This window comes from Aythya marila (assembly GCF_965140915.1).
Source record: "Aythya marila genome assembly, chromosome: 5".
Lineage (NCBI taxonomy): Eukaryota > Metazoa > Chordata > Aves > Anseriformes > Anatidae > Aythya > Aythya marila.
This window is the reverse complement of record NC_139046.1, coordinates 11,073,225-11,090,548: the sequence shown is the minus strand read 5'-3', so window position 1 is coordinate 11,090,548 and position 17,324 is coordinate 11,073,225. Positions and strand designations below refer to the sequence as shown.

General features: G+C 53.4%; 1 protein-coding gene across 1 annotated transcript in view; it reads left to right on the top strand.

Moving 5' to 3' along the window:
* Window positions 1-3,558: 3,558 nt before the first annotated feature.
* The window catches only part of RCOR1 (REST corepressor 1), an 81,029-nt gene continuing 67,263 nt past the window's right edge, over window positions 3,559-17,324 (top strand). Inside the window, exons 1-2 of the mRNA XM_082761511.1 lie at window positions 3,559-3,993; window positions 4,119-4,178. Coding sequence (XP_082617637.1) covers window positions 3,753-3,993; window positions 4,119-4,178 — 301 coding nt within the window. The 5' untranslated portion in view covers window positions 3,559-3,752. The remainder of the gene's footprint in view (window positions 3,994-4,118; window positions 4,179-17,324) is intronic.

Genomic DNA, 17,324 nt, shown 5'->3' with positions numbered 1-17,324 from the left:
GATTAATTGTTTCTTCTGCTGTTAGTAACCAAATATGTCTGTATATTCATACGTGTACATACATACTTACAGACACAGCCGTGTAACATGCACGCTCTCACGGGGGTGAGCATTTTCAGTGCCTCTCTTTTCAAGGAAAATAGGTGAGAGCTGCTTTGTACAGCTCAGGCAAATGGGAAGGCATTTAGTTTTTGTAACCCTTTGTGGCAAGGACTGGCAGTGATGTGGATGTGCCGAGAGCAGTGCTGTCGTGGCACAGCCAGCAGGCACTCAGCTGGGCAGGGCGGACACGAGGGCAGAGGCAGCAGACAGCGCGCTTTTTGCCTGGGGAGCGGTGCCTGCTCCGTTCTCAGGCACCCCCGCGGCATTGCTGCTTCAGCTCGACTGTGCTTGTGGGACCGATGGGGTTAATAGCCATAAAAAAAAAAAAAATCATTTAGAAGTTGGCAAGGAGAGAAGCTTTCCCCTTGACAAAGATAACCAAATTTCGAGAAATTATTTAAAAAGACAGTCCTGCCTGTCCGACCTGTTCGGCTGCAGTAAGCACGGAGCAGCGACACCGCCTTCAGAAGGAAAAGCCTTTTTTTCCCTCCCCCTTTTGCTTTGCTATCTAAGCAGCCGGACGGATTAACCACGAAGTTACGGTTATGTCCAGAAGCCCCAGTTAGGCTCAGGGCCGAGGAAAAATGCCACTGTGGCGTTAGGGGACTCAGCCAGCGGCTGCTGGTGCACCAAACTCCTCCTCCCGATCCTACGCGGCTTCGGCAGCCTCGGCAGGACGCACGGTGCCCGCAGTCACCGGCAGGAGCACGGCCTAAGGTATCTGAATGAAGAACCCGTGCAGGCCAACAGGACCCTGTGCCTACCAGGGTCTGTCTTAGCGCTCGGGGGGTTTCCTCCTTATCAGCCCCACCTTGCAGGGCTTAAAAATAATGAAGTTTTAATATCAGAGATCTCCGGAGCAAGGGGAGTGAGCTGGAGGAATTCACTTTGTTGCTTCAAACCTCGCTCTTTTGGCATTAGCAATGTTCAGGGGCTGCAAAAAGTGCATTCACTGTTGCTGCTGAAAAATAAAACACAATTCTGTATTTTGTGTACAGTCTCTGTGTACACACTCGCCTACACTCAGTGCAGAGTTTTCTTTAGGGCCAGAAAAGAATTTTTCAAAGTTTGCTTCCAGAACAACGCTGAAATCTGCAACGCTGCGTTGGGACACTTGCTCAAAACTTTTCACTTTTCAGGCTTTTAGAATAAGAAAGCCAGCATCATTTTTAAGGAAGCAAAAACAAACACGAAAAGCTTTCTCAAGGTTTAGGAACTACAAGCCTGAGCAGCACCAGAGATGTTAAGTTCACAGCTCGTGTGCTTCTGCAGAAAGGTTTGAAAGAAAATTAAAAAAAAATGAAATAAAATAAATGCCCTGCCAGGGCTGAAGACGGTGCTGCTGGCCTGGAACAATAGCTGTGACAGGTGCAAAGTGCTGAGACAGTGACAGCCCCGAGACTTCCTGCTCGGGGACACACGCACATGCACACACACCTCATTCTCCTCTTCCCTTTCCTCGGCTGCTGCCGAGGGGCAGGTGAGGTGCAGGCAGGGTGAGCCTCGTGGCCCCAGCGATGGCTTTTGAGCAGCTGGCTTCTGCCACGGTGCTGCCGAGCAGAGGTGGGATGTGGAGAGTCCCCAGCACGCTGTATAAGCGGGGCCAAAGCCTTAAGGAAGGCTCACAGCATGTGTAGTGTCTGCGGTACCTGTTGTTTCAACCCCTCAGAGGGCAGCGGTGTTACAAACATTTCATGTGGCTGATTCGGATTTTAATCCTGAGGCCCTGCTGGTGACAGCGACGAACAAAGGAGGAGGGAGAGGAAGTGCAGGAAGGCCAAAATTAGGCCCCGATTTGCAAAGCTGCGTGCACGTGTCGTGGTGCAAGGGCAGCTGTGGGGGCAGGATCCAGTTCAAGCTGAGGGCTCAGGTGTGCGCTGGGGCGAGCTTCTCCTCGCAGGGCCGGGACTGGGACAGCAGATTGCAAACCCTTTTAACTCGAGCTCATTTCTCAGAGAGAAGTTGGGTGTTACCTTCCTGCCAGGGAATTCTGGAGCAGAAATATCAGAGAATAGAGACTGGGAATGGATATTCTGCCGTGTTTGCACTTCTTCCCATTACCAAAACGCATCCTGCACTAAGGAAAACTGCACTGGGAAACCTTCGCAGCTGTCAGGGCTGGGGTTTAAGAGCATCGTTAATTATTCTCCTGATTTAAAGTTGATACTTTTAGAGATTGTGGGGTCAAGAGCCGCTGTCGTAAAGTTTGGGTTTGTGCTGTGAGCTGGGGAAAGTTGCTTTTATGTGGCGTAACCCAACTTTTTGTGTGAGGTGCAGGAACTGCACTGTAGATTTAACGCTTACATGCGCGTGTACACGAAGGAAAGTGACTGTGTTTGTCGGTGTACGAGCACAGAAGTGAAGGTTTTTTAGGAAATTAACGCACATTTTGAAGGGGATGGTGTACGGATCACTGAGGGCCCCGGGGTCCCCTCGCCCTGCGGCATGAAAATGGCAGAGGGAGGCGGGGGGGGGCCGGGACGGGCCGCCCGGCACCAGATAACCGCTGCTGCTCCAGCTGCAAGCCACGGGCCAGCAATAAATTATAACAAAAACCCAACCCACACAGCCCCCCCCCCTCAAGCTGGCCGGCCCGCAGCCAGCGGGCTTTGTTCTGCCCCCGGCAGCCCGGCCCCGAGCCCCCTGGCGGCTCTGCCCGCGGGGCAGCGCTCTCGCTTCCTCTTTTGTTCCGCTCCCTCGCGCAGGCTCCTTCCCCGCTTTTTATTTTTTTATTTATTTTTTATTTTTTTTTTTGCCAGCGCCGCCGCTCCACGTGGACTCGTCTCGGGCAGCGAGGCCTCCCTCAGGAGCCCTCAGCACCCCGCTGGGCGAGCCCTGCGCAGGAAAAGTTGGCGCTGCCCCACCTCGGGGCGCTGCCCCGGCCCCTCACGGGGCTTCTCGCCGCCCCCCGGCCGCCCTGAGGGGAAGGGAGCGCTCAGCACCCCCCCACCCCTCACCCCGCCCGCCCGCCCGCCCAGTGCCCCTCAGCCGCGGGCAACGGGCGCTTTGTGCCCGCTCCCATTCAAACCGCGCAGTAACCTTCCGCCGCGGGAGGGGGGGGTAGGGTGAAAAGTAGTCCCTCGCCACCCTCCCTCCCGGGGCTGAGCTCGCGGCGGGACCGCGGCGGCGCCGGGAACGGGAGCAGCGGAGCCCCCTCCGCACCCCCCCGGGGCGAGGGGTGGGGGACGAGGAGCGAGAAGGGGCAGAGCCCCGCCAGCCCTCGCCCTCCTCCTCCTCCTCCTCCTCCTCCGCCGCGCTCCGCCTCCCCTCACTCCTCCCCGACGGAAGCTCGAGGCGGCCGAGCCGGCCGGGAGACGGACGTGAGGCAGCAGCCAATGGGAGCGCGTCCCTCCCTCCCAAAACGCCGCCTGGACCAATGGCGGCGCCGCGGGGGCGGGGCCGGGCGGCGGGCCGAGCGGCGCAGCTCGAGCCGGGTCCCGGCGCAGGGGCTGGGGATGAGCCGCGAAGTTGGGGCAGCGCCGGGGGATGCAGCAGCGGCAGCGGCGCCGCCCGCCCCGGCCCCGGCCCCCGCCCGCCCGCCCCGCCCGCACCTCAGCGGCGCCTCCGCGCCTCCCTCCCGCCCCCCTCAGCCCGCCCCCGCCCCCCCGCTCCCGGCTCAGTTTTTAAACTCGGCTCCCCCCCTCCCCTAAATGCCAGCCATGATCGAGAAGGGCCCGGAGGTGGCGGGGAAGCGGCGGGGCAGGGCGAACAACCCCGCTGCTGCTGCTGCTGCTGGCGGCGGTGGTGCAGGAGGAGGAGGAGGAGGAGGAGGAGGGGGGGGGGGCGGTAATAACGGGAATAACAAAAGTTTGGCCGCCGCCCCCAACGGCAACAGCAGCAGCAACTCGTGGGAGGAGGGCAGCTCGGGCTCGTCCAGCGATGAGGAGCACGGTGAGGCCGTTTGGGGGGGGGGCTGGGGGGTTTTGGGGGGATTTTGGGGTTTTTGGGGGGGCTGTGGGGGTGTCCCCGTCCCCTACCCCCCCCTATAACGCCTCTCCCTCTGCCTCCCTCCGCAGCCGGCGGCGGGATGAGGGTCGGGCCGCAGTACCAGGCGGTGGTCCCCGACTTCGACCCCGGTGAGTCTCGGGGGGGGGTTGGGGGGGACACACTCGGCTCCGCTTCCCCCGCTAATTACTAATTAACGCCCTCCCCGTGCTCATGGTGCCCCCCGGGGGCTCGCAGCCCTCCCGCAGCCCCCTTAGGGCCAGCCCGACCCCCTGGGCCCTTTCCCCCTTCCCTTTCCCCCCCCCGGAACCAGCCCTAGCACGGTGCATAAAGAAGTCTCGCTGCCTTCCAGAGGGCGCTTTGCAGGGAGGAACAGGGAAGCTGTGGGGCGAGAGGAGGCAGGAGATGGCAGTTGGCTCCTTTCTTTTTTTTTTTTTATTTTTTTATTTTTTATCCCACCTTTTTTTTTTTTTTCCCCCTCTTTCCTTCTCCTCTATTTGTGGGCTCAGCCACACGGGTGGGACTGGGGACGATCAAGTTGTCTAAATACCTTTTTTTTTTTTTTTTAAAACCCATTTTGGTGCACCTCGAGTCTCTCTTTCTTTCTTTCTTTTCCCTTTTTTTTTTTTTTTTTTTTTTCTCCTCTCTTCCCCCTCTTTTTCCCTCTCCCAGGAGCCGTTCGGCTTCCCCCCAGAATATTTCACATTCCAGCTCTTCTGCTGCAGCTCTTTGTAAGCTAATTTAAAGTGGTAGGGGAGCAAATTTGGAGCAAACAAAGGAATTGTGGCCGCACTGAAAGGCAGGTGCTCGAAGCACCGTGCTGTTGGTGTATCTCCGGGTATATCTGGGTGCATAAAGGCAGGCTGCTGACCTCCTTAGTTGGAAATGTAAGCGAATTTTTTTGCATTGTTCCTTTGTAGCTGTAGGTTAAGGCTAGCGACAGCCCTCCTCCTATCTGGAGATCTCGGCATGTGGAGTTGTCTCTTGCCTAGTCCAAACTTAATTGAATTCTCTCTTCCTCTCTCTTAAAACAAAAAGACTGATTTGGAGAGCCTCGCTGGCTCCTTATCGCATAACCCCGGCAGTAACTATTGTGTGGATTCAGGAGAAATGTTCCTCCCGGATCGTCCTCGTGCTGCGTCCTAATACCGTGGGTGCCTCTTTATTATTTAACATACGTGTTTTTTTTTTTTTTAACTGTTACGGTCCCAGGAGGCAAACAGGATTTTTTTTTTCTTCCTGAACTTTGATGTTGCATTTATTCACCGAATGGTTCACCCCCCCGCCCCCCCCATGGCACGTTCTTCACAAAACACGATGCAAGGTCTTGGCACATGGCAGCTCCATTTCTTGGTGGACCAGGAGGAGGAGGAGGAGGGGAGGAGGAGAAGCGTGGGGGAGCTGGTTTGTAGTTGGGAGCAGTTGACACGGTTTCTCGATCTGTAGGTCAAACGCAACGTGCCCATAGCGCACGGCGCGCATCGTGCTGGCTCTTAGCCAGGTATCACGACAATACCGGGGCTTTTCAGCCCCCCCCCCTGTTAAATCCCACTCTTTTGTGCCATCCGTTTCTCTAACATAATGGATGGGGGGGGCTACAGCGTGCTCCTTCCTCTCTATTATGTGCTGGGTTATACATTGTTCTGGTTTTAACTTCTAGATGTGCCGTGACCTATGCAAAGGTTATTTCTTCCTTCGCTACGTGTAGTGAAAGGGCGGGGGAAGTGTGTGATGTGGAGAAACATTTTTTTTTTTTTTTTTCTCCTGAGTAATATCTACCCTAAGACAGCTCCAGCAGAGCGCACGGTGAGATAGAAAGCCTGTTAGTAGGTTCACTCGAAGTAACCGATCGGTTTTCTGACGACCCCAGTGGGCATTGGGTCTGGTCTTTTTATGTGTCCCTTTAAAAATTTCTTTTTTAAAAGTATACTTTTTAGTTAGTGAGTTCATGGTGAACTTTTGTCTGCTCGTGCTGCTTTCCTGGCCTGTGGAATTACCTAGGAATGATGTTGCAGTGTGACATTGCTCCCCAAATTCAGCCCTAAAGTTAAATAGCCATGGTGTCTTTATCTGGTGTGCCCCTTTTCTCTCTGCTTTTTGGAACAAAAACCCTAAATAAGTGCAATAGGCTGCCCTGAGACCTTTTCAATGAAACTGTTAAATTGTTTCATCCTGCTGGTAATTTCAAAGTGAAATTGATGGAGCAGCGTTACTGCGGGGTGCAGATGCTGTGTCTGGGTCCCAGTAGAAATTTTAAGGATTGTTTGACCGAAGGATCCTAAAGCTTGAAGGTTATTTGGTGTGGAGTCCGGGAGGCTTTCACCTTGAGATTAGCTGGCTGATAAAATGCAGAGGGCTCGTGCTGCTCTAGCTGTGTTTCAGGTGAAATATGGCACAGGCTAGGCCTTGTATTTTTTTTTTTTTTTTAACTTAATGTTCAATTATAACTCCGGTTTGGCTGAGGTATATTTGTAATTGCTGACTCTTACATCAGCATTCTTACGTGGGTGTTCCTCCGTCCCCATACATGAGGGCAGAGAGAGCATTTAATTTTCTTTCACTCCTGAGCCACGAGCGAGCTGTAGCAAAGAGCAAGGAAACGAGGGAAGCTTTTCTCAAATCCACGTTCCTGAGGCCAGGGGAGCAGGGAGAGGCAGGGTGTGATGCCAGTTTGGGCTTCAGAAGCGTACAAGCCGGAGAAGAGCACAGAAGTAGGGGGCAGAAGGGCCTGGCAGCGGGCAGAGCTTCCTCAGCTCCCACTGAGGTGTGCGGGGGGACAGGGCAGGGCTGGTGGGAGCATGGAGGAGGCTGGGGAAGACGATCGAGGGTTGTGTCTCTGTTGGGCCTAATTCTTAAAGCCTGCAAATAACAAGTTGCAGTTATGGAGTGAAGTATCTCAGGGCAAGTTTCTGATACCCTTTGTGGCCAAACCCCGCTGTGGGGTGGTTCCTTGGGGCTCCCCCAGCGAACCCCTCGTGGTGGCAGGGCCGGAGCTGGCACCAATCCCTGCTGCGGTTGGTGTGGCCGCCTTGCTGCTCTCCTGTCCCAATCCCCCTGTGTTCATCCCACTTCTGCTCTCCCAAACGCAGTCACCCCTCTGTCATCAGTGCACGACTCACACCCCTGTTGCTCTCGGTGTGGTCAGAGCAGTCGTACAGTGAAGACGGGGCTCGTGCAGAGGCAGCGCTGTTATTTGACAAGCAGCTTTCACTGGGGAGGAGGGCAGGCGAACTTTGGGACTGAAATCCCTACTCCAGAGCTTGCTACAATCAGTCAAACTTGCTCTTGAGCCGTGTTTCACTGCCTGGCCTTGATTTCTCAAACACAAGGTGAGCGTTTGCGATCTCCTCTCCTGTGCCTTCCTCTCGTTAGAGCTGAGAGTCGGGCGCTGGGCTGCCACCTGCCTGTCCTGGGCTCTTGTCACCAGGTCGGCCATCCACGCTGGTTCTCTGAGACGCTGGAGGTTTTGAGGAACTGCAAACTATTATGGTTCTTTTAATCCATACAAATGAAACCCACATGTCCTGTTAATGGAAAAACTCAGTGGCAGGAAACATTGCATATCCTAAAGCTAAATAAAAAAAAATCTTTCATATGGGGAAGCGCTGGTATTGTGCTTGACCGTTTTACTTGTTGCTTATTAATTTATGCTCCCTTAGTGCTGGGATATTGAAAACGGGAGGAATGAAGCATTAGTGAGCGCTCTCACGCAGTCAGTGGATTCAAATAAAGATTAAAGCATCCGTAATTGTGAGGAGTGTGCCTTCCCTCCCCGAAGGAAGTGATCTGTCCCAAACCGTGGCATGCACTGGAAGGCAGATCAGCGCTGCTCTCTCCATCTCATCTCTCTCTGCCCCGTGATGGCGGTTAAAGTACAAGTTGCCTCCTGTACCTTTGGATATTGTTTGTGTCAGTTATCTTCGGAAAGCAGCTTCTGGGGCTCTTTCCAGTGGAAACACGACCAAAAGCGAGTTTTGCTTCAGTGGTGTCCAGCTGTAGAGAGCCGAAGTTGAGCTGTGTGTGAGCTGACAGATGTCAGCGACTCGTTTGCAATGCTGATCTTGTCCCAGTTTTTTATTAGTTGCCCTGTAACAGCCACAGTAAAAATGGTGGGAGGCGAGGCAGTGCTCTGTAGCGCTTCCAGCCCTAGGAGCACAAAAGCCGACTGGAAGGTGCTCGCTGCCAGAACATCACCGACATCCTCCAGGATCTTGTTCTCTCCCTCCGTCGTTAGCCGTGCTCGGTGTGCTCCCTGACATTTCCTGCCTTTCTTTCATGGCCAAGCCCGTGGTGGTGTCTCAGCCTTGCCAAAAATGGAAGGGGGAAAAAACCAAACAGGCCTCCAAACAAAAAAGCCACCTTTTCCATGTGGTCAGAAGCTGTCTGTAGTTGCCTGAGAAGGGCAGAGAAGCTCCCTGCTGCCTCTGTAAGGCCTGGGGGGGAGGTGGGGGCTTTGCCTTGTGCCATGGGAGCAGATGCCCGGGGGGAGCTGGGGTGTGCACATCCATACAGCTGTGGCTGTGAAAATGTGCCCACCCTCTGCTTGGGATCAAAGGTATGTAATAGACCAGCCCTGGTGGCTGATGCCCTTGCAATAGCTTTGTTTCTTTGCTGGTCCTAAAGGCCAGATCTCCTTAGGTTGTGCCACCTTCAGCTACTTCTGGGGGTTCTCCAGGAAGGTGCAGCTGAGTGTGAGTGGTGTCTGCAGGATCACCTATTGACCCACACCATGGGGACTGGGGATGGCAGCTCTTTAACAAGGGGTTGTTAAAAGGCCCCTTACCACTTGCGCTTGGCAAGCCCGCCTCCCAGCCAGCTTGTTCTGTGTCTGTGTTTGCAAACAGGACTGTTAGCCCTGCTCCTAACAGTCTTGGTAGTTTGCAAATAGTCTGAGCGCCTGGTGACTGCGAGAGAAAATGGTGTTTAGATAAGCGGGCTCATCTGAACGAGAAGCAGGAAAAAAGTGTTCAAGTGAGACCTTGGGATCTCCACCTGAGCAAGTGGAAAAGTCACAGCCCAGCTGCTGCAACTGGAAATACTGGTATCCTGCTGTCCTGGAGGGCTGTCTCATTTCCTCAAATGGCCCTGCCTGAAACACGGCGGGCAGGAGCTCCCTTAGTGCAGCAGTGTGTTTGGGAACGAAGGAAGAGTAATGAGGATGTTTGATCTAATCAGAAATACCAAACCCGAATGTACTAATGCCCGATGTGTTTGGGCTGACAGAGGCCGCGGAGTTGCTTTATGAAGCCTGTTGTGTCTTGGCCCTTTCACTGTTGTCTGCAGGGACTCGCTGTGTCCCCAGCAGGAGCATCGTGCCCCTTGGGGGCTGGGTGCGTGCTTGGGAATGAGGTGTGGGGCTTTGGGGGAGAGGGAGTGGGGAAAAAGGCATCGTCAGCCCTAGGGAATGTGCTTAGGGTATGGCCTGTTTGGAGAAAAGCGGGCACGTGAAGCCCTGAAGTAGGAAACTGTTTTTTTTTTTTTTGTTTGTTTTTTTTTTTTTTTTCTTAAATCCAGCCTGGAGACAAAGGAGGAGAACAGAGCCCAAGTTGGGGAGTTTATTACCCGTATCCCTGGCACTCTGGCAGGAGCGCAGCTGCAGGCTTGGTGCTGTACCTCTTACCCCTGAGCTGCTTGTCCATTTTTAAGCCTGCGTGGCTCTGTGGTTTGCTTTCACCCGGTCCTTGCTCGTCCCGTGGAAGGGCAGCAGAGGCTGCTGGTGCCGCACAGAGCTCCCGCTCCACCTTCTTCCAAGCCGTGCCTTTGGAGCTTTCTTGTCATTCCAACAGGGCGAGAAGATCCTTCTCAAACCTGAGTGCTGTAGTAAACAAACAAGCCTCTGGTGCAGCCAAAGCCTGTGGCTTCCTTCCCTGCCTGGCACACGCAGTGTTTGTGTGTGGAGGTAATAGCTGTCTCCTGCCCTGACAGATGTAGGGATGGCTGGGCTGGAATTAATGCTAGGTAGAGGGAACGCTTTGTTCTTCATAGCTGGTTCCCGCTGCTTAATGAGTTGCTCTTAAAACTCTTGTTTTCAGCCCTAGTTAGTTCTGTGACTTGGCCAAGTGAAGGCTTAGAGCTCCCTGTGATTAGTCATTATAATTAGCTCGGAAATCTTTGCCTCTCTGATCAAGGTGCACTGTATAATGCGGCTTACAGTGGGCTCTAGTCCTGCCCCATACCTCCAGCGTGCTATAAATTGCAATGCTTTGTTGGACATCCACGTGTATTTATTGTATTGTAATATTAATAAACATTTGTAATAGGAGCTGTAGGAGGTAAATGTGAGCGATGTCTCCTCAGAAACTTGGTGGTTTGTGCTGGTGTCCCCTTCCCGCAGGTACAATTTCTGGTGGTGTGACAAAGACTCTCCTCACAAGTCGAAGGTAGGAGTGAGGCTGGATTCCTGCAGAGACTCCAGAGACTGATCAGAGACAGCTCTGAGGCAGCAGGCTCTTCCTGCTGCCTTCCTGGGAAGCCTGTACCTTTTTCTGCACCGGGTGACCTTGTCTTTTGAGGCTTTGGCATGACTGTGTGACAGGATGAGCCACCTCTTGTTCTTAATTGTTTAAGCTCAGAAGAACAGATTGAAATTCAGTTCTTGAGAATACCAAGTTGCTTTGTAAACTAAGGATGATCTGAAATAACGCTTTTAAAATGAGTCCTGGGTTAGGCTTCTCTCTTGAAGCTTCACAAACTCTTAACTTAGGGCTCCACATGAAAGTTTGGCTGCTCTGTGCTTTTTGAAAGCGCAAGAGGATGCGCTGCGTGGTAGTGAAGGCAGTGAAAGCGTTCCTGCAGCATGTTCTAGAATCGGGCTGCTTTGTGCTCTTAGTGCTGTTTGTTTTGAAATGCACCAGCCTGATGCGACTGCTTTTAAGTATTGCAGGTCAAACTCGCTAAAATTGCTTCTCGTCAGGTTTTGAGGCTAAACAAGTGTGTTTACCTTCCCAAGCATCTTCAGCATCCAGCTCCGTGCAGCAGCGAGCTCTTTGAACTTCATAAAGGAAGTATTGGTAAATGTTGCCTCTCTGGGGGGAGGAGGCTTCAGCGGTGTGATAAAATTGCAAAAATCCCCTCTCAGGCGCAGAGCTTGCTCTGTGCTTCCCCCTTCAGCCCTGGCTTTCTGCCTGCCCCTCGGGGGGCCACCAGCAGGGTTTCCCATGTGCTGTGTGCATGTGTGTAACCAGGTGTATTTCTGAAAAAAAAAAATAATAAAAAAATGCCCCCCCTCCCAATAAGAGCAGGAAAAGCCTTTGCATCCTCGTAGTTATTTCAGCTTCCTTGCCACCTCCCTCATTTCTGTCCTCTTCACCTGGATGGATTTTGCAAATCAGAGTAATTTGGGAGAGCCTGCGGCTGGTAGCGTAGCTGTAATGAGAGGAGCCTGTCCGCACAGCTTCCCAGTGCTGCTGTCTGTAGGGATCTGCGATCGCCCGTCACAGCACCGTGTGCTCTTTTGGGCAGGCGGCTTATCAGATTGGGCTTTATCTGGTACAGCGCCTCTGATCTGAAAGGTGGGTATTGAAAATAATCATTGGTGCGCGCGACCTTGGATCGGTGTCCTTGTGGATGGGAAGAGCAACTTAACGAATGTGCTGCCCTGCCTTTGGCTTGGGGTCCAGAACGGCAAGGACTACACGCAGCCAGGCCTGGCACAGCCATACTGCCTGGCCCCATTAGCTGCTCCGGGGAGAGGACGCCGACAGCTTTCAGCCCCACGGAGGGATCGGAGGATGGCGAGGGGCTGAGAAGAACCGCTGCGAAGTGGGAAACAGTCTCCTCTTGAACTGGAAAGCCAGGACTGGGAAAGTCTGCTTTATGTAACAGCATTGTTTTGGGAACAGCTCCTTGCTTACAGCTCGCAGTGAAACAGGGAGTTTTCTCTCTCCCCTCCGACTTCACCCCGCTCTGGGGTTTCAGCTCGTCCGTCTGTTCCTGTTCACGGCACCAGTTTGTGTTGGGGCAGGGCAAGGATGTCTCACTGCCCCATTTTAATTGTGTTAAGGGCTATCTGTCCCACCTGGTAGATACCGTTTGCCAGTTGTACATCGCTCTGCACTTGGGAGAAGCTCAAAGTGCCCCATCTGTAACCCAAAGCTTTCTCGTGCCAAACACCACAGATGATGCGTGGATGCCACGTGCGGGTTTACTCCCCGGGCTGATGTCCCTCTGACCGCGGCAGGAGGCCGATCTTTGATTTTTTGGGGGTGAATAGCCAGGCAGGCGTGCCAGGTGTAGGGTTTGTACTTTTGGGGTATTGTTTTCTGCCTGGGAATCTCCAAGATGTCCCTGGCGGGACCCTGCCGCCGCTCCCTGCAGCTGCCACGCGCCGCGCTCGGCAGTAGCCATGGGAACACAAGTGGGATGGCACAAGTTTAAAACTTCAACTTGTTGCTAGGCAGACCCGGCTCGGTGTGGGGATTAAGTAGGCTCAGCAGCAACAAAAAACCCCTTCTGATATTCCAGCTCGTGCACGGGGGGCAGGCAGCTCGGCGCTCCCCAAATCGGGGCTCTTTGTCTTGAGGCCGGCACCAGCAAACCTGCGAGGAGGGTTTGCTGACAGCAGCCACCCTGGGGGCAACCCCTCCTGCACGGCTGAGTGGTGTGCTGAGAAGAGGGAGGGGATCTGGAGTTCTAGCAGGTAGGTTTTAATCCACCCTTTCCTTAAAAAAAGCAGCCTGCTGCGGAGGGAAGCAGTGTGCTGGCCCCTGCGGAGCTGCTGCCCAGCTCACGGAGTCTAAAAGCTGGAGCCCGCGTTAAAATAGATCCTGCCCAAAGTGACATACGCTCTAAACAAAGGTCACGGGCTTAAAATATCGCAAGGTCGCTTCAAAACTCTGGCTGTAAAAACTTAAAATCATGACCAAGGCAAGGGAAACACCTCCAGAGCTCACGGCGCTGCTGCAGCCCGCGCTGGCTCAGCCCTTCGAGCTCGGGCAGCCCTCTGCTGCTAACACGCCTTGGCCCGGACTGGAGCTTTGGTGCTTCCTGCTCAGAGCCCGTTCCCTATGTGTGTGGAGGACGCCTGACGGGGGATGTACGGCAAATTGCAGGGTCCTGGAGGGAAGCAGAGAGCCGGGCTGCAGGGGGAGATGGGGCCTCATGCGCTCCTGTAGGGCCCGGCTCCCGCGTGCCTGTGTCCCCGCAGCTGTCGGCTTCCTGCACCGCAGCACTAAGCGGGGCTGCCCCGGCCGCTGGCTTCAATGCATCTCTTGATTTTACAAACATTTGCTGTGCCGTGGCTGTGGGTCCTGTTGGGATAGGGCCATTTATAGAGGTGCTCCCAATTACCACCTGCTCTTTTTCTTCCTTAGCAGAACCCGCGCTTACCTAATTTAACCTCCCGCAGCAACTGCTTTTCAGCCGCTTTCTCCCGTTGCACGGTGCCTCGCTGCTCTGCCTTTTCCCTCTGGCCACCCCAACGCACTGCAGTCGTCCTTGCTCGTCCTTCCAGAAACCAGCTGCTTTTTTGGGGTGAAAATCAGCTGCTTGCTTTGCCCCAAACGTTTTCGTAGTCAGCTCTTGTAAAAGGTTCCTTTCCTTTAACACGCCCCAGCCTTTTTTTCATTCCTAAGCTGCTGTTTGTGGTTCTCTCACTTTCCTTATAATTTGTGTACGCCTTGTAGATCCTATCTGGCCACCTCGTTGTTAACCCAGCCCTGCTCCCTGCTCCAATTTCTGCTTTGTGCTCTTTCCCCGTGCTCCCTCAGTCCCACAGAGGCACCTTCTGTGTCTGAGCCGTTTCGTTGTTCTCTGAAGCTCCCTCTTGGGCTGGAAGAAAACGGTCATGATTTTAACTTTGTTGTAATTTTCCCCAGAAGAGCGGAAAATGCAGCAGGACTCCTCCCCTTAACAACGCTTTTACAGCCTGCCTGCCTCTCTGGATGCAGCATCCGACTGCTTTTCAAGCTTTTAAATTCTGGGGATACTTCTGCCTTTCGGGGCTCCTTTTTCAAGGTTTTTTTGTGTCCGAAGGGTCCGTGCCTCAGCTTCTCCCCAGGGTGCTGCTTGAGCTTGTCGGAGAAAATGTTTTCCCTGCCTTTAACCCTCACCCATCGTTTTTATCAGTGGTTTCTCACTTTTTCTGACCTGCTGCTGCTGAGGAAGTGTCAGGCAGGGCCGGGAGCCTCCAGCAGCCCCTGTCCCAGGACCGGGAGGTGGCGGTGCCCAAACCAGCGGGGAGGAGACAGAGGGAGGGCAGGGGAGGACTCCTCGAGGTCTCCTCGGCTGGTGGGTGAACAGTGCATGCCTGGGGGATGTGGGTGACCCCGTCTGAGAGCAGGGGGTTGTGGCACGGGACAGACGAGTGCTCTGTGGTGTTCCTTTAGTGACAGACCTGGTGTTGGGCATGCCTTTGGGTGTTGCTGAGCTTTGCGGGGGGGAGAGCACAGCTGGATCTCATCTGATATTCTCAGTGCCTCCCCACTCCTGGTAAGTTTTAGGCAAATATTGAGAGGCTGGCTGCTGGGAGCTGGGTGGCGGAGGGAAGATTTTTCAGAGCTGTCCTCTGGCTTTCAGCCCGAGATCCGAGTTGCTTGGCAAATCGTTCCCTTCTGTGTGTGCTGGCTCTGGGGAGCGGGGCTGCGCTCAGGGAAACTGCTGTGTTGTGCTCCAGCTCCTTCTGTGTTTCGGGTGGGTTTTTAGTCCTCGTGAGTTGGTTCTGAAGGTGTTTCTCCCTGCCACCCCACCCACGAGAGGTGGTTTGGGGAGTGGATAAATGGGATCAGTTCCTTTTTTTGGGTGACTTCAGCTGAAGCCGTCCTGTGCGCACAGATCCAACGCCATCCTTACAGCGCAAACAGGACAGGCACAAATCCAGCCATCCCGCCAACGTCCCAAAAACTGGCAAAGACATCTAGCTTGTAAACTCCTGTATTTGGGTGAAAAATGACTACTTCTGTTGGAGCAGAGGCAGTTGGAGCTGGTGCTGTGTGTGTGTGCAGGTAGCGCGGGCGCAGCACCCGCGAGCTGCTCTGGGAGCAGGGGTGGGCAGTGCTGGATCTGTCTGACGACCCGAGGCTGGTTTGAAGGAAAGGTTGCACACCGAGAGGAGCTTGATAAATGTTTCAGCTGTTTAAAGCACGCGTGCAAGGAGTTACAGCAGGGAAATTGGTGTCTTCTACTGCACAGCTCTTACTGTCCAGGTCTTCCATTGTTTTGGAGGATGGGGAAGAAATAAAGGCAGCGCTTCGTGAACCCCTCATAAAAATATTTTTGGAGTTCATAAAAACAAATAAATAAGGTGCCAGGAGAATTAGGCTTGGCAGCAGTCCTCGTAGCTCTGAAACTCGCTGGGAAGGGGGCTGTTTCACATCGTCTTACCTTGCGAAGAGCCTGCGGGACCAGGCACTGCTCTCCTCTTGGAACCCGAGGTCTCCAGCTCAGGAGGGTGGAATGCTGCCCTGCCTGGTATCGCTCCTGCCCCGAGCAATACCTCCCGGCAGCGAGTCCCTTTGTTGGAGCCAGAGACAAGGGAACTGCCGGGTGCAGTCTGCTGCTTGCAAAATGATTTCGGTGTCTGCTGGGGAAGGGGGTAGAGGTAGGAGGAGGTGCGATATGGGACCTTCGGGAAAGAGCTGGATAGGAAAAACCTTTCCAGCGCCTATCCAGTGGCTGTATAAATAAAGGCAGCACGTTTCATTCGTGTTGCTGGAGCTTGGACAAAGCTTGGAGCAGGTGCTCGCCCAGAGCTTGCTTAAGTTGGACAGACGCCTGCTGAAATGTGTACGAAACGTGCGAATGAAAGGAAAAAGGCCATGTTTAACCTTTTCTGATGATGCATTTTAAAAATAACTCACATTTCTAAAGCGAGAGCGGCGTTTATAACCAGGGCTTGAAAAACTGACCTGGCACTTCGGAGCCACGGCGGGAGGCACCTGCGCTGCTGCCGTGCACCCTGCAGCACGAGGGGGTGCGGTGACACGGGGGGTGCTGCTCGCCCTGTGCTGCTGCAGCAGGGTGCTCCCTGGGCGCTGGGTCTGCCTGAGCGCTCGCTGCTGCTCAGTTCTTGCTCTTCCATCAGTAGAAACAATTTGGTTTGATATCTGTGTTTCGCTGCTGCTCAAGTGATCTGAGCCTCTGGAGCAGGGCAGAGCGAACCTGGTTCCCTAGCTGGGTTTTACCCCCGTAGGGCTGTGGCACGCAGTCGAGGCACCGGAGCTGCCTTCAGCTGAAGGAAGACACTACTGCACTAATGTGCTAATTTTATACTCCAGCTTGGCAGGTTGCCTTTGTAATCAAAGGGCTGGAAATTTTTCAGTTTGAACAAAATGTTCTAAGTAGCTGTTCTCTGGGTGGAAATGGGTTTGATACGGGATGCTGCCTTCGGAAGAAATCCATCTTTCCGTATCTTTTGGGGCACAGTTCCTCTAACTGGAATTCTCCTTCCTGACTGAGGGAAGCTGGCGTCGAGACCTGACTGAGACTTACCCCAAGTGAAGTTCCTTGAGCTGAGTTTTATCTCATCAGTCCCTGCCCCTCCGATGGGAACGGAGAGGGGGGTGGTTGCAGAAAGTACCTGGAAGTTTTAGGAACGATGGGTCTAATGGATTTAAATGGAATCAGTCTGTTGTGTTATTGCTTCCCCGTTTAGTGAATAACAGCCTTAGTAGAGAGCATGGTGAGAACAAAAAAGCTTGTTTTTAAGCATTTGGTGTGCTCTGTCCTGGTGAGTTGTCCGGTACCTGGCACTTGGGGAGTTATGCAGCCGGAGTAAGTGTCTGCTTCTCATCAACAGTGTCAAAGTAATTAAAAATGTCTCTTGATTCCTTGGGGGTTTTGCCCTTTGTTTTAGAGAATCAATGAGCATTGACTAGGGAACATATGCAGCCAGGCTCTACTTTTTCACAAGCAAAATGTCCACGAGTGCAGAACAATCACAGAGCAATCACGTTTTTAAAGTGGTTTGAAATGAAATGTTAACTCAAAGGCCATGTTATGTTACTAGAAAGCTTAAAACAAATGGCAGAATTGCATCCAGGCTGTATGAAACTTTGGTCCTTCTGTTGCCTTCCCTTAAAGCAGCTCCCAGTGTTCCGAATCTATGTAGAATTTTAAATGCACTATCTTTTAATAAGCCCAAAATTTCAACTTCTGTGAGACTATAACGAGAGCTGGCTGCTAAACTTTGCTGCTTTGAGTTTAAGATGAAACAAAACTCTGTGTGCCATATGTTAAAAGGACAAGCAGATTTGACAACAAGAATGTGTTTTATCTGCTTGCGTTTTGGCAAGGCTCTGTAGGCTCGGAGGGCAACTGGAAGGAGGGAGGAATCAGTGAAG